Source organism: Leptosomus discolor, chromosome 6, assembly GCF_034619465.1.
Source record: "Leptosomus discolor isolate bLepDis1 chromosome 6, bLepDis1.hap2, whole genome shotgun sequence".
In the NCBI taxonomy this organism is placed as follows: Eukaryota; Metazoa; Chordata; class Aves; order Leptosomiformes; family Leptosomidae; genus Leptosomus; species Leptosomus discolor.
The window spans coordinates 2,783,677-2,799,118 of record NC_141396.1 but is presented as its reverse complement, the minus strand read 5'-3'; the positions used below and the strand labels follow the sequence as shown (position 1 = coordinate 2,799,118).

The 15,442-nt window shown below is 47.2% G+C and overlaps 1 protein-coding gene across 2 annotated transcripts in view; it reads left to right on the top strand.

Moving 5' to 3' along the window:
- PTPRE (protein tyrosine phosphatase receptor type E) overlaps positions 1–15,442 on the top strand; it is a 36,486-nt gene that overhangs the window by 14,271 nt on the left and 6,773 nt on the right. The window contains exons 6-16 of one of the 2 annotated variants that reach the window (XM_086467278.1): positions 363–439; positions 549–585; positions 1,347–1,444; positions 2,909–3,028; positions 4,634–4,794; positions 7,842–7,977; positions 8,539–8,688; positions 10,958–11,051; positions 11,896–11,972; positions 12,927–13,061; positions 14,092–14,217. In XM_086467278.1, coding sequence (XP_086323404.1) covers positions 363–439; positions 549–585; positions 1,347–1,444; positions 2,909–3,028; positions 4,634–4,794; positions 7,842–7,977; positions 8,539–8,688; positions 10,958–11,051; positions 11,896–11,972; positions 12,927–13,061; positions 14,092–14,217 — 1,211 coding nt within the window. Of the gene's footprint in view, positions 1–362; positions 440–548; positions 586–1,346; positions 1,445–2,908; positions 3,048–4,633; positions 4,795–7,841; positions 7,978–8,538; positions 8,689–10,957; positions 11,052–11,895; positions 11,973–12,926; positions 13,062–14,091; positions 14,218–15,442 lie in introns of those variants that run through there. The other variant, XM_086467279.1, reaches the window with a different exon arrangement.

Here is a 15,442-nt window from a genome sequence, read left to right as displayed (position 1 = left end):
ACCTCCTCCTGTTAGGTTTTCCCGTAGCAGTTGCCAGGCTCTGCGCTGTAAAACCTGAGCTCTCATGCGGTTCTACCGAATGACACTGTCAAGTGGATGTTTTAGGGTCTCGGGTTCGGTGGGGGCAAGCAAATATGGAGAAATTTGGGCTTCCAGAGTCGTAGAGCTGCAGTCCCGGCGACCTCCAGGCGTGGGAGCAAAGCAAGATGTTTGGGGAGAAAGTTTCTTGGTGACAACTAGGGACCAGACAGGAGAGAGCTGGTTTGGGAAGCGTGTGCTTGGCCTGGCCTCCTGCTGGCGGGGAAGCAGCCTATTTCGGATTGATTCCCCTGCGAACATGCTTGTCGTGTGTTTTCTTCCAGATGATCATTCCAGAGTGATTTTGACCCAAATCGATGGAGTCCCACCTTCAGACTACATTAATGCGTCCTATATAGATGTAAGTTGACAGTCGTCCGCTGTTGGCCAAACTTTGTGAATTTAAGTATTTTTCTGCTAGCGTGTGTTGCCGTGTCACCTTTTAACTGCTACGATATTTATTTCCATAGGGTTATAAAGAAAAGAATAAATTTATAGCAGCACAAGGTAATTTATTCTCATTTCTCTGTTCTGTACCTCTTATGGCTGAACATACTTAATTTTAGACATGTTTTAAAAGGTTATTTTCGGCTGCAGGGGGTGGCCAAACGTGAGGTGGGACTTAGAGGTTAGAGTTGACATGAAATTAAAGTGAGCGTGAGGTAACCCACTGCTTTTGGACCTGCAGACGCTGCTCTGAGCAGAGAGGCTCGCCTTCCCCTGCTCCACCCCCGCTTTGCTTCTCTCTTTTTTTTTTTTTTATTTCACCTCCTTACTGGGGGTTTGAAAATTGACGTCTCCTGATAATACATTCCCTCTAAGCGGTCCTGATACAGAAATTAGCATTTTCACACGAAGGCTTCTGCTGTATTTAGTCACAAATTTGGGGACCGTTGTCACCGCAATCCCAGAGACAAAGCAATAGCTGCCCCCACCCTTCAGAAACGCTCCTGGCCCGCGCGGCACGGCGAGCAGCTCCCCGGCGGCGGTTCGCAGGCGATGTTGGACCTCGGAGAGCTGCAAAGCAGAGGTCCCAAGCCGTGCTCCTGCCCTAGCCTGCTTAAAAGAGCATCAGTAATATTTCAAGAGAGGAGACATCCGCTAGAAATGCGGGGTTGAGCGCATATGATTGTGTAAAAGAAAACACGATGTGATTTTTTAAGAAACCCGTGGTCTGTTCAGAGCCTGAGCGGTCTGTGTCAAACACAGTCCAGCGCGTTCTGCTGGTCTCCATCCCCGCCTTGAGCAGAGCCGTGTTCTGTCTGCAGGACCGAAGCAAGAAACAGTCAATGATTTCTGGAGGATGATTTGGGAGCAGAAGTCGGCCGTTATCGTCATGTTGACCAACCTGAAGGAAAGGAAGGAGGTAAAGAGCTCCGGCTTTGCTCGGGGATGTCTCTGCGAGAGCGTGCCCCAAAAGCAGCCGTGGCTGCTCGGCGTCTGCCCGGTCGCCTTCCTGACCGCTTCCTTCTCCAGTCCCTGTTAGCACACCTGAGCGGCTGCTCGTCACTGTAGTTTTAATTTCCAAAATACAAACTTAAACGCGCAGATCTCGAGGGGGAAATGCTGATGGCACCTGTGGTCCTGCCCTAGTCCATACCCGAAGGCCAGTTCTCGTGCCTGCGTGTTTATCGCGGTGTGAGGCTGCACTTGTGGGTGCCTTTGGTTAGAAATGAAGATAAGAACTTTATTCATTTTTTTCTGATAGTGAGGTTTCAAAATTCTTCCTGGCACATGCACGTAACAACTAAAAAACCCAACCTTTCTTGTGAAAGTGAGGCTGTTCCGTCCCGTCCCCCGATTTTTCCCTCGTGCATGTCTGGCTCCTCCCGATGGGTGAGAATTTCTGCGTGTGCTGCCTGGGTGCCGAGATGCACACGACAAGCGTGGAACATTTAACTTCGTTCCTGCTTCGCAGACTTGAGAAGCTCAGTTAAAATATTGAGGAAGTTGTACCATCAGAAACATAAAAGATACTTTTTAATTATTTTCTTTTCCCCTGGAGGACAGTTTGCCACACTGAGCATGCTACGTCCTTATTCGAACTATATAGAAAGTCCTCAAAAACTTACATCTGAGAAGAAACAACTTGTTTCCCCGGTGGTTGTGGGAGTGAGGAGGAGGAGGCAGCAGAAGCCACCCAGTGCTGGAGAGCCAGGAGGCCCCAGGGGTGCCCTCTCCTGCCAGGGGGGGAACTATGGGGCTAAGCAGCAATAGCTGGCCTTGGGAAGGCGATGAGAACACGCTTGTGAGACGTGATGTGCTGTGTCGCGGTGTCACAGTTGGCCTTCGTCCCTATTTTGTGCCGTTTTTTACACTAATGGAAAGATCACTCGGGTGCTGTCAGCTGCCCGCAGATGCGAGGACGGGCGTTCCTTGTCTGCCTCGCCGCCGTGGGCCTTCGGCTTTGTTTTAGCGCAGTTGTAGCGTGGCTTGGTGCAGCTCAAGCAGCAGAGGCAGTCGGTAAGAACAGCCCCTTCCCGACAGGAGAAGCCACAACTGTTAAATCGGGGTGTTCTGATGGCTCCAAAGGACTGCCTCCCGTTTCCCACACCTAAAGCTTAACAGTAAGAGTCGAGACGTCACAGTCCCCACAGTTAGGCCCCCCCTAACAAAAAAAAAGAAAAAAAACCAAACTAAACCAAAAGCTGTTTAGGTCTGTCTGTGTGAAAAAACCAGCTTCAAAGCTATTCTCACCTTCGCTGCCTAAATTTAAGCCTCAATAGCACCAGCGAAGTGTTAAAGCTGTGTTGGGCCTGATGAGAAACGCTGCGTCCTGTGTCACTAACCCTGCACAGAATTTCAGCGAACTCCCTGTGTGATTGTACAGGAAAAATGTTACCAGTATTGGCCTGACCAAGGGTGCTGGACCTACGGAAATATCCGCGTGTCGGTGGAAGATTGCATAGTGCTGGTGGACTACACCGTCCGCAAGTTCTGCGTTCAGTCGGTGAGTGACAGCAACGCTCTCGCTGGGGCTTCGTTTCAGCTTTTAAAGCAGATTGTTACAACGGCAAGGCTTTGCTTGGAAGAAATGCAGGAATTTTGTTAAACTTGTTTGCAAATCGAGGTAGACGTGGCAGCTCTCCTAGGCAGGGAAACGAGCTCTGCGGGTCAGCACGCGTGGCATCCGCTGCGGTTTCAGGGATGGCCAGAGGTTCTGCTGGCTTTCCTCTTGTCTGTAGCCAAGGGCCACCGAAAGTCGTTCCTTGTGACTGTCAGGGAGGGAGCGTGGGACCGGTGCCTTGCCCTTTTTGGGGACAAATTGTGTAAGTAAATAAATGAGGGAATTTGGATGTGTCTGGGTGTTCGGAGTAGTCCGTGGATGTTAGTTGGCCAGTGTGAGGCAGCATGACAGCTTGGTTCCTGTTGGATCCTTGGTGTCCAGCACAAGTCGAAGCTTTAGGTCACAAGGGAGGGGGTGGGGATGACTTTGCTGGTGCCCACGGTGCGTCGCCTCGTAGGGGAGCAAATTGGTAGAGATCCTCGCCCCCTAAAGGGAGGGCTGCTGTGTTTGGGGTGCAATGGCTGCCTGATTCCGGCTGAAGAGAAGATGGGCTGGTGAGAGGCGGCACACCACGTGTAGCTGGGCAGAACTACGTGGAGAGCTCAGAACCCCTCAAAATACGGGTGGGTTCGTTCGCATTAGTTGCAGACGCTGACAATGTGAAGCAGTTTCTGCTGAGCGAGCGTGGAGATCGCTTTGGTGTGACTAGTGATGGCTGCAAAGGCATCGCTGAGGAAAATGGTCGGAGAAGCTGCGCCCGGAAAGCGGGATGGGAAAGAAGGAACAGGACCGAGACATACGGAGCTGAAGGGCTGAGAAGTTTATGGATGGACGTGGCCGCCTTTCACTTGTTGATCTCTGCGGGGTGCGTGTCTGTAGGGGTTGGTTACCCGTTGCGGAGGACAAGGTGACCTTACAAAACCCAACTGGCTCTCTCCAGTTTGGGAGGATTGGCCTTGACCGTGGCGAACAGACGGAAAGCTTGTGGGACAGGTCTGCTTCCTAACCGTAAGGACGGGTTGTGGGTCGTGAACGCAGGTGAAACGATGGCGAGCTCTGCTGTCGTGGCTTCTGTGGTGTCTTCTCTTATTCTTGAAGGGTAGGTCAGCTCATGAACCTGGCAGTAGGCGGCCGTTAGAGGGGCATTTTTCATACGTGGTATGGCAAAAGCTGGCATTCGTAGCGATGCGGGTCCTTGAATGTTGACACTGAATTTGGGGAATGTCTCCTGAGGTTGCTGAAAGAAGTGGCGTGAGGATTCTGTCAGTGAAAAAGGATTTAAGATTCGCTCCGTTATTAACATGGTGAATCTTACTCTATGCAATCCCCACGCTGGGATTATTCTAGTTTTCACTGCAAAGATGCATTTTAATAATATGTGGGAGTTTTACTCTGTGTTTCTATTTTACATAGACTGTAAACTTCTAATCCTTGAGTCACGCTCTAAGTGTTGCAGGAATTCCAGTCGTAAATAACCGCAGCAGCTTGTTTGTAAACCTTCGCATGCAAAGTGAAATGTCAGACTCGGAATCTGTGTGTTCCCTGCAGCTTCATGACGGTTGTAAAGCTCCGAGGCTCGTTACGCAGCTTCACTTCACCAGCTGGCCTGATTTCGGGGTGCCTTTCACACCTATTGGGATGCTGAAATTCCTGAAAAAGGTGAAAACATTGAATACTGCCCACGCTGGACCAATTGTGGTTCACTGTAGGTACGTATGTGCTCTTCGAGCTATTCTCTTAGCTTGGCCTGGAGTTACATGTATAATATCAAGGTTAAATTTTATTCTTCTGTTCGTAGGCTACGAAGTTTGTGTGTGTGTGTGTATAAATATATGTATTTTCTTCCATATTTATATATGTGAAGGGCAATATATGCTGAGCTTTTGGAGAGCCTTGGGTAAACCCAATTTCAAAAGACCTGGCTTTGCCGTTCCTCTAGTACTCAAACAGAAGTTGTTGTTTTGTTGGGGGTTTTTTATCCACGAGTGCTATCCAGTGTTTGATATAAATATGTTCTTTGTCAGAAAAACAGCCTTGTAATACAAATCTGTGACCTTTGCTGCTAAATGCTCCTCTGAGAATTCATCCCCCACTTTTCCCACAATAAAACTGCAGTTTGCTGCAAATTTGGTGTAATTATCCATTAAATGCCTGGAAAGTTTTGAATAAAGACTTGCATTTAAGAGACTTAAATGCTGCAATTTTAAAAATGCGCTGCATACCAGTCCCGAACATATTCCCACTCATTCGTGAAGGTCCTGCTGTTGAAGGCTTGTGCTAAACTGATTGAAATATGTTAATGGACCCACAAACAAACTCCAAATCAGTTTTAAGAGAATGACTGCAATTTCTATAGCAACTGAGAGCTCACAACTGAGCAAGAAGTGTCTTCTCAGGAGCAATTATCATAGTGAGGTTAGAATAAAGAGAAAAGAGCAGCAGCTTTGTCTTTCTGGGTCTTGTTTTTTAAGGACTTGGTTGTACATTCATGTGTTTGTTCTCTTGCTTGTGTCAGACATCTAGAAATACTCTGCAAGAGCCCTTCAGGTGTGTATTGTTGAAAAAGAGTGTGTTTGTCCTGGCCAAGCCAGCCTCTTTGTTTCTTCATTTCCATCCAGATCTTGCCTTGCCAGGATTCAACTTTTCTCCCAGGTGTCATACGTAAGAGGCTTAAAGAAAAGCATTAAATGGAAAAAAGAAGACTTTAGTAGTCTCACGTAGTCTTTCCTTTGAGAAACCCACAGTATTTTTATAGCCTTTTGCCACGATGTTCTGCGGAGGCTCGTACCGGGCTTTATTTTCCACCAGCAGGTATTTCTGTGCTTAGTTTAAACAGCAGAAATGGAGACAAAAGAAAGGAAAATATAAAATATCTTAATAAAAATCTGCAGACATGGGAATATAATGGTCCAATGGAATGCAGTGACGCTGTTACGTGTCAGTGCTGGGGGCCAGTGCAGAACTTCAGCCTGCGTTAGAAATAACGAACGAGAGAGGTGACACTTAATTTCCTTTGCAGTTCAGGATATGACACTATTGAATTGTTGAAAAAAAGGAAAGGGAAACTCATCGATAGTGAGTAACCATCCATTTTTAGTGAGCTTTCATAAAAACATCACCCAGTCATTCTGACAAAATCGGCTCCATCGGAATCTTTTGGAAGTTAATAAAGCGCTAATTTAGCATTTGGAAGAGCAGATAAAATGGGGCAGGGGGCAGGATTTTCTGCCAATTCTTTTGTTCCAGAAGTTCTCAGAGATACGTCTTTTTGGCGTGCAGAGAGCTACGTTGAGGAACAGCTGACGAAGGGGTGCCCTAAATAGGTTAAGGATGAAGAAAATCAGGGATCTTCCAAGGTTGATGAAATTACCAGCTTTAGCAGGCACATGCAAGGGTTGAATTAAGGACTGATCTGAAGTCAGGTCACCTTGGGGCAGAGGCGCGGGGAGGGAAGAAGGATGGTTAAAAAGGGATCGTACCTGTAAAGGGAAGAGAGGAAGCTGAGCGTGGGGCTCGGTGGGTAAAAGCTCGAAGGACTGAGCGCTGAAGGACAAGGGTGATCTGGCGATGAGTGCCCCGTGCTCGGAGGTGGTTTCTAGGACATGTTGGGAAGAGGCAAATCTCTTCTGGAGACAGCAGGACTCGAGGTGGACTCGTCCACGGTGGCAGAGGTCAAACACGAATGAAAGGCAGCGGGAGGGCAGGGAGCCTGGGCCACCGCGGGGTGGAAGCCGTGGTGGCCCCTGGCCAACGGCCACGGAGGGGCCAAAGGGGACCGGCGGGTGGGAGAACCGGATGGGGACGTTGGTCGAGGAGAGAGGGAACCTGCCCAGCTGGTGATTCAACGCCGAGGGATTTGGGGGCAGAAGGTTATCGGGGGCTTGGTGACTGTGAAGAAGTTGCCTGAAATTTTAGAGGCGGGTTGTGGTACCCCGGGGGTCTGCTCGTCTGCATCGTCCCGCCGGACCTCTGGAACAGGAGGCCTCGGGGGCTTTGGTTTCACCCGGTGTTCGCTGTTAAAAGCATGAGCGTGTACGTGTGAGCCAAGTCGTATTACCCGTGCAATCATTTTTCCTGGTGTTATTTAAAATCTGGTATTTCCCGGATGAAAATTCACCCGTGTCTTCGAGCTGGGATGGGGGGAGAGGTGTTTGTCCTTTTTCAGAAGGTGTCTGAGGACACGACAGCAGTCGCTGCACCGAGGGAGCTCACAGAAGGTTACAGGAGAGCGGCTAGTGCCTAGCCCAGGATGCCATGCCCTTTTCCTCTGAAAGGAAGAGCCGAAAGGCGGTGGAGCGGTGTCATTTATAATGGTCGCGCTCCCTCTCGTGGCTGTGGAAAGACACTAAAACAAAAAAAAAAAAAGTTGGGAAGTGTAGAACTTGTGACAAGTAACTGTTACCTATTTGGCATGCAGCAACTACGCAGAAATGAGCAAAAATTAAGGAAAAAAAAAAAAAAAAAAATTTCATCCTAGAGTGAATGAATGATTATACCTTCAAGCAGAATTTTTTTCCAGAGTTCTTTTCTAATATAATTTTGATCTTAGCGTTTCAGAGCTGTTCAGAGGTGACTTTTTAGGTTAAAACCTGAAACCCTTTTTTGTTGCTGTCGTTGCTAAAATAAAACATGAAATTTGATTGTTCACTTCAGCCCGGTACAAGCAGCGTAACTTCTACCTGCGTCGTTGCCGTAGCAATTCCTGCAGACTGGGTCATTCCATGGAAATTTTGTTTGGTTTTGTTTCCTTTCCAAGCGCTGGTGTGGGGCGCACGGGCACCTTCATCGTCATAGATGCCATAATAGACATGATGCACGCGGAACAGAAAGTCGATGTTTTTGAGTTTGTGTCGAGAATCCGTAATCAGCGTCCGCAGATGGTCCAGACTGACGTAAGTGGACGTTAATTGGTTGAAATTGCAACTTTTCACGGTCAAAGAGGAATATGCTCCTGTATTTCCACTCTGATACGTATCCCAGTATGTCCCGTTCTGTTGCGCACCTGGATAACTGGAAAACGAACAAGGGGCAGTAGAAGGATGGGGTTGGGGAAGAAGATAAAGGCACGTTAGGGCTGTGAAGACCGCCGTGAGGCAGGTTGTCTTTAGGTGTCACCTCCAGGTATCCCCAAGGACACGAGAGTGGAATTTTAGAGAATGTGAGTGATGTAACAGGAAAACTCTGGTTTATCTTAATTTTGATATTTAGCTTAATATCTTTAGCTTACATTTTGATATCTTTTTAGGTTACATTTTGATATATCTTTAGCTTACATTTTGATATATCTTTAGCTTACATTTTGATATATCTTTAGCTTACATTTTGATATAACTTTAGGTTATATTTTGATAATTAGTAGATTGTAGGCCAAAGGAGATAGATGAAAGTGCCAGAATTCATAGTTTCACTTCCTTGCACTGCAGTACGCTTATCTGCCTCTCTGTTGGTTCCAGATGCAATACTCCTTCATTTATCAAGCCTTACTTGAATACTACCTCTACGGTGACACGGAGCTAGATGTGTCATCCTTAGAAAAACACCTACAAACGTCACACAACGCGGCGCCAAACCTTGTCAAAATAGGGCTAGAAGAAGAATTTAAAGTAAGTATGAAAATCTTTTGCTGTAGGACTTCTAAGCGTGGAAACGTTGAAGCCAAAAAGATGCTTTCATAGCGGGAAAAGTGTGACCTTCAAAGGACAGGGTCCATCAGAACGGAACAACTGGTTTTGTTTTGTGCTTGCTGTGAATGGGCCCTGCGGGGTGGGTGAATGGGGCCTTGCTTGACATCCTGTTCTGCGAACGCTCCGTCAAAACTACGTCATTTGATGGACCTTTTCCTATTTGCTTTTGGTTTGTTTGTAAAGGAAAAAGGGAATTATTCTCTCAGTCTGGTACTAGATGCCAGATCAGATAATGCTGGAAGAGGGAGCTGGTTGATGGGATTACGTGCACTTAATTTGCATCTCAACAGGATTGTTAACTCAGTGATGACCGTCAGCAGAGAGAACTGCAGAGAATTTACACATCTCGTGCTGAATATCCAGACCTGTCAGGAAAGAAAAGCAAAAAAAAAAAAAAAAAAAGGCATTTCTGTATAGTGGAGAACCGCCAAGTGCAGAAGGCGACCACGCTGGCTGTTTGTGGTCCTTGTTTCAAATAGACTTTATTGTCCTGAGGAAACGCTGTGACTTGTGCTCTGGTAAAATACTTATAGGTCTAAAGCGTTAAGTGACATATAGGTGTTAACTGGAGTTCTCGCTTTCCTTTGAAGGATTAATTTAATCAAGAATTGGGAACCAGGAACAGAAAATTATGTAAAAAAGAAGTCTGACGATATAGCAACAAGTTCAAAAAGTATTGGTCGGTCTGAGGGAAGGAAGCAAATGAAAATATCATATATTCTGCTTTTTCCAGAATTCCTAAGTTTGCTTTTGCTATCCACCGTGCCAACAAGGCTGCGTTAAAGCGCGGAGAGCAGTGTTTAGTTCTGCTCTGTGTCTGGAAAGCACTTTGGAGGCCCAGGAGCACAGAGCCCACCTGCACCAGGAGAGAGTGGGGCTGTGGTGGAACTCGTGGGAGAGGCTCTTGGCACAGAGTCTGTTGAACTCAGATTTACAGAGTAGCTGAAAAGTGATTTCTCAGAGGGTGGAGGTTTCTCTTTAACAGTTTGTCGCTGGTACTAGAGGTTTTACTGGAATGGAGAAGTGCTCCTGAAACTCGGTGCCTGGCAAATACGTGCCTGAAAAATCTGCTTGCGGCTTGAAAATGAAATGAATTTTAATTTAGATTGAATTTGTATTAAATAGTTGCTGAAATGCAACTGTGCAGCTATGATGGTTTTCTGGTGAGTCCTACTCCAGCAGAAGCAGCCTGTTGTTGTGTTGACTGGCACAGTCTTGCCGGGTGTGTGATCTACAGCGTAAGAAAATGGTTGGGGCAAGAGCAGCGTTTGTCTTCTGGGTCCTGGGAATGCTGTCGGCACTAAGTGAACAAACGATGAGGGCTGTTGGGTCCCTTCGCTAGCAAAAGCTTGAAAATGTGTAAAGCCAAGTTGCAGGATTTGCCCATAAACTCCGTGTTATGCCTGGAACGGGGTTGTGTGCCGCAGGGAGGGCACGGTCGAGGACTGAAGAACGGGAGTTTTGATAACTCTGGACAGGGCTGTAGTAACAGTAACAGGAATGAAATGAATAAGAATACAAATTCGGTGTGTGTTTTGACCGTAAAGGAAGTGAAGTCTGTAAAAGAGGATTTTTTCCGGACCGGAGAGCAGCGTGGAAATGAAAAGCTTGTGTCCAGCTGGCTGGGTGCCCTTGGCAGAGCTCCTGCTCGGGGGCGGCTGCTGCTGGAGGTAGAGGGTGCCGGCGGGCTGGGCGGTCTGCCTCTGCTCACGAGCAGGCTGGGCAGAAAAACACAAAATTGATTCGATAAAACGTTGTGCAGAGCTTTTTATTAAAAGGTTTTTCAGAAGCAGCTAATTGTATCAAACTAAATTTCCAAATGTCAACTTGACGAAACTTCGGCCTTTTCAAAGGGAACGGGGCCTCTGTGCTTCTGAAAGCCACGGCCCAAAGTGTCTTAAAAAAAACCCCCGAACAACCAGACCCAAAGTGTTAAAATCTGCTGTTGTTTCACAGCCTTTAAACTGTATCGGTACGTTCAAGATTCTGAAATATTTATCAGTGTGAACACATTACATGGCTACAGTTCATTTTTCTAGACGGTGAAGTGGCTTTCGTCTCGCTTTGCCTGTGTCGCTGGTTTGTACCCGATAGAGCCACTTGGGACCCCTCTGAGTACAGGATATGGCGAGCGAGGACCACTCCCGTTCCTGTGAGCTCTCATCCTCACTGGTGTGTTCTGTTTCAGAAGTTAACCAACGTTCGAATCATGAAGGAAAACATGAGAACCGGCAATCTTCCAGCAAATATGAAGAAAGCTCGAGTCATCCAGATTATCCCATGTAAGAGCTCCACCTTTTCTGTAGAGAAACGAGTGCTGAAAGCGCCCGATTGTCCTGCGGCTGTCACGAGCCCCCACTGTTATCTGTGCGTTGATGCCGCCGCAGCTGGCGGCAGAATAGAGCTCCGTTGGGCTGGGTAGAGGTGCTGCCCGGATTTGGAAACTGGAGTTCTGCACATAGTTACTGCGTATGTCACGAAGAGCAGAAGTTTCAACTTCTTGGCCTGTAAAGTTCAAATGCTTTCAAACCCTGTTGTGCTGTCCAGAGTGGTAGGTTTGGCGTTTGCTTCCTTTTTAGCTAGAACACGTTTTTGGGGGGTGTTTCCCTGAGCCATCGCCTTGGCTTTGTTGTCCTCTCGGCAGATGCGTCTGCTCTGAAGTTTCTAGAGAGCTTACTGGTGCAACCAGCACTGTCCTCTCCTTGGGAAGAAGCGTAGTGCCCTTACGCAGCGTCTGCCAACAACTTGGTTTTACTTTATCAATGCGAACTGTATTACGATCGGGTATTTTTCAGGACTGAATTAAATAATTCAGCAGTTTCGCCTCATAAACCAACCTAATTTCGGTGTGATTCCTCGCACAGTCTGGAGCAGCACTGTAATGTCTGCCCCTGCAAACGAAACGGTCAGGCCTTGCTGGCTGTATCCTGCACGACTGGAAAAAAAAAAAAACCAGCAGCAAAGCCCGTGCCCTCCTCCCCACACTTACAAAATCCCGGATAAGATCTTTGAGACACTCTTTGGCTTTCAGATAACAGATTTTGGGGGGGGGTTGTTGTTTGTAATAGGGGAGCGGTCAACATGCAGTTAGCGAAAGTAAGACTAGACTTTTTTTCTTTTCCCCAGATGATTTTAATAGAGTGATTTTGTCGATGAAAAGAGGGCAAGAGTATACAGACTACATCAATGCTTCCTTCATAGATGTACGTATAAAACGTTTTCATGTATTTAAACTGCAAGTCAGGTATTTTGCTGTTGCTGGTAAGTCCTGTTAAAGAGACACGACCGACTTGGCTTATGAAGAACATTAGCTTTTTCGTTTGGGTTTGGCTAATGAGAGTTTCCAAATACATTTCTTACCTGGCGTTTCATTCCAGTTTAAATGCTTGTGCAATTTCAACATTCTTCTCGTGGTTGGGTTTGCAAACTAAGGCTTTTCTTAAATTCTAACGAACAGGCAGCGAAACAAATGAGCTGTACAACTAACATCCGACAGTTCATGATCTGCCTTCAGGTTAACTGAGGTAAACGTGTGCTCTTCTGAGGAAAAGGAAAAGAAAAGTCCATGTTTAGCACGGGGAAGGGTTGTCACCATGCTTGGGAGCCAGGGTGTACCTGGGCAGACCTGTGCCAATTCCTGACTTTCTTCCCAGCTTCCTGTCGGAACCTGGGCAACACCTTCCACCGTGTCTTGTTTTTATTTAAAGACGACAGTTAATTATACCCTTAAGCCGTAAAACCTTGTGCCTTGTGGCTACTACAGCTGCGAAGAGCACATCAGTATGTAAATAGAAGCGTAGCTCAAAAATTGAGTTAAATGTTAATGTTATAAATGAAAGCTAATCGCTGCCGTTGTTACAATCTCATTGGGAAATCCTTCCAGTTACCTATTACCGCAGAACTTCATCCCTTTGGCCGTGATTGTAAAGAGTCATAAAATAGGACTTTTGTGGTTGTGAACTTGGGGGACTTTTTTTTTTTCTGGCAATGGGCAAGAATCAGGCGGTCTCGGAGTCCCCAGATTTGCAGGAGCCGCCCCATCGCCCAGCAGCGGGGCTGGCGGGAAGCATCGGGTTTAAGTCGCGATCTCCTCTCTGACCATCGCCTTCCGTGACTCGCGTGTCACGACGTAAACGCCTCCTGGCCTCTCTCCGCAGGGCTACCGCCAGAAGGATTACTTCATCGCCACCCAGGGACCGCTCCCGCACACGGTGGAGGATTTCTGGCGGATGGTGTGGGAGTGGAAGTGCCACACCATCGTGATGCTCACGGAAGTTCAGGAGAGGGAGCAGGTATGGGTCCCGCCGCTGCCAGCTCCAGAGCCAAGCGGTTGCTGTTACCCCCTATAAAATAGGGGCGTTAATATTAAACTGTTTCCCAAAACGAGCTCTCGCTTTGCTGTTTGGTGTGGGCCGGTGTGGCTGCTTTTGCTTGAGCTGTCAGAAAACCTACCAAAACTACTGAAAAAGGGCCCAGATCACATTAAAAACACAAGGTTTATAGGGATACCTGACATGGAATGGCTGTTTGGGATTTGGGAACAGCTGGTCAAAGCTTTTGGGAAAACTTGCCTCCCTGTTCCGCCGGTATAAGCTCCGGTGGCTTGTTCTGAACCTCTCCTAGTGCATCATGAATTACTGAAGAGAGCCCTGTGTCCCTCTGCGAGGAGGTTGTGGGGAGGGGGGTCGGTCTCTGCTCCCAAGTCACAAGCGACAGGACGAGAGATGGCCTTGAGTTGCGCCAGGGAAGGTTGAGATTGGACATGAGGAAAAATTTCTTCATGAAAGAGCGGTCAGACATTGGAACAGGCTGCCCAGGGCAGTGGTGGGGTCACCGTCCCTGGAGGCGTTCAAAAACCGTGTAGATGTGGCACTTTGGGACACTGTTTAGTGGGCACGGTGGTGTGGGGCTGACGGCTGGACCTGATGATCTCAGAGGTCTCTTCCCACCTAATGATTCTGTGATGCTACAGTTTGGAGATTCAGGGTTCAACGCTGCAACCAGGGTGTTGTAGTGCTGTGAAGTGGTTTTTAGTGGTGGTTTTGGGAGGCTTTTTAACAGCACTGCATTGCTTTCAGGAGTTACTTATTTCACTCTAATCTGTTTTCAAGCAGTATTTGCCGTCCCAAGCCCTTTTCATCTTAATGGTTGATGGCATAGAAATATTTTACTCTGTGTTCTTGGTTATTAGCCTTTTCAGTACAAAGTGTTTAGAACAGGTTGATTATGCTGCATGTCACCTCCTGTATCAGAGATTCATGACAGTGTAGGTAACTGGGAAAAATGTCAAGGAATGCTTACAATTCTCTCTCAATTTTGCAGGAAAAATGCTGCCAGTACTGGCCATCAGAGGGCTCTGTAACTCACGGAGAGATCACTGTAGAAATAAAGAGTGACAGCCTGTTAGATGCCATAAGTGTAAGGGACTTCGTAGTTACGTACAGTCAGGTAATTTGTTTAAATTACATGAGGGGTTGGGGTTTTTGCATTTGAAGGCATTTACAAATACGATTTATGTAACTGAAATGCTGGAATTTCTATCCAAAGATAAATGTGGTTAATTGACGGATGACATTGTATCAGTCAAGAGGGAGCTTAGATTAAACATTTTTGCTTAAAGCCCCATGAAAATTCTGTTCGGTAAAACATGTCGTCGGTCAAAGTGGGGTGTGGGTTTGTTTTTTTTTTTAATGTTTCGTTGTTGCTGGTGTTCTTGTATTTCCTACCATCTCCCACATGCCGATAAAAGAAAATTTGGTTCAAGATTTTTAAATCCCAGGAAGCCTTTTACAGCACACGTCCTCGCTCTGCCTGCCAGCTCTGCCTTTGTGTTTCCCTGCTGCGGGCACGATCTGCTCAAACCTGTTGTTGATCTTTTGGGCATGCAACTCCTCACTCACTGCGTCCTTTCTTTAGAATCTGATGTGCGTTGCTGGTTTTTGGAAAAAAAAAACCCAACAAATTACTTGCAGTACTTGAGAATATCATTCGTGTGACTACCTACTGCTCTGCGTATAAGTGAGGCCCGTGCAAAGCAAAAGGACTGTAAATTGAACGCGCTCTGGATTTCCTTGTGAAGGAGGGTGGTGGATCAGGTGTGGGAACACCCCGTGCTTCACAAAGCAGAGAGACCTGGTCAATGTGTTGACTTAGGTCACGTTGGAAAGTATTTAAAACTCAAGGAACAGCAATTTAGGTAACAGCCAAGCAGCGATGTTTTTGCACTGCATCGTTGGAAGTGTGTGCTGGTGCAGATCTGAGAAACCCGGGTAACTTCTGCGATGTGCCTGCGTCCAGCTGGACTACATCGAGGCTACTTGAAGGAATATTGTGTTAAAAGATCTCCTGCAGAGTCAGAGGAAGGACCGACCAAGCCTTTTTCCTCATAATGGTGACATCTTCCAGGCTCCCAGTACAAAATGGTGCCCAGACACTTCCCATCAAAATCGTTCACCGGATGTCCCCTGCGGTGGACACGTTGACAGCACCCAGCACCAGCAGAGACCTGGTGTTTTCAACTCTCTGTGGCTTGCGAGAGTCGATGCTAGGTCGTAGAACTGCCAGGATATTAACGTTGCTTCCACGCAGTCAGGGGAAGCAGCAAGCAAAAAATTTCAGGGTGGTTAAAGTGAGGAGCCTTGGTGCATCCAAACCGGCCTGGAGCTAACTGCGT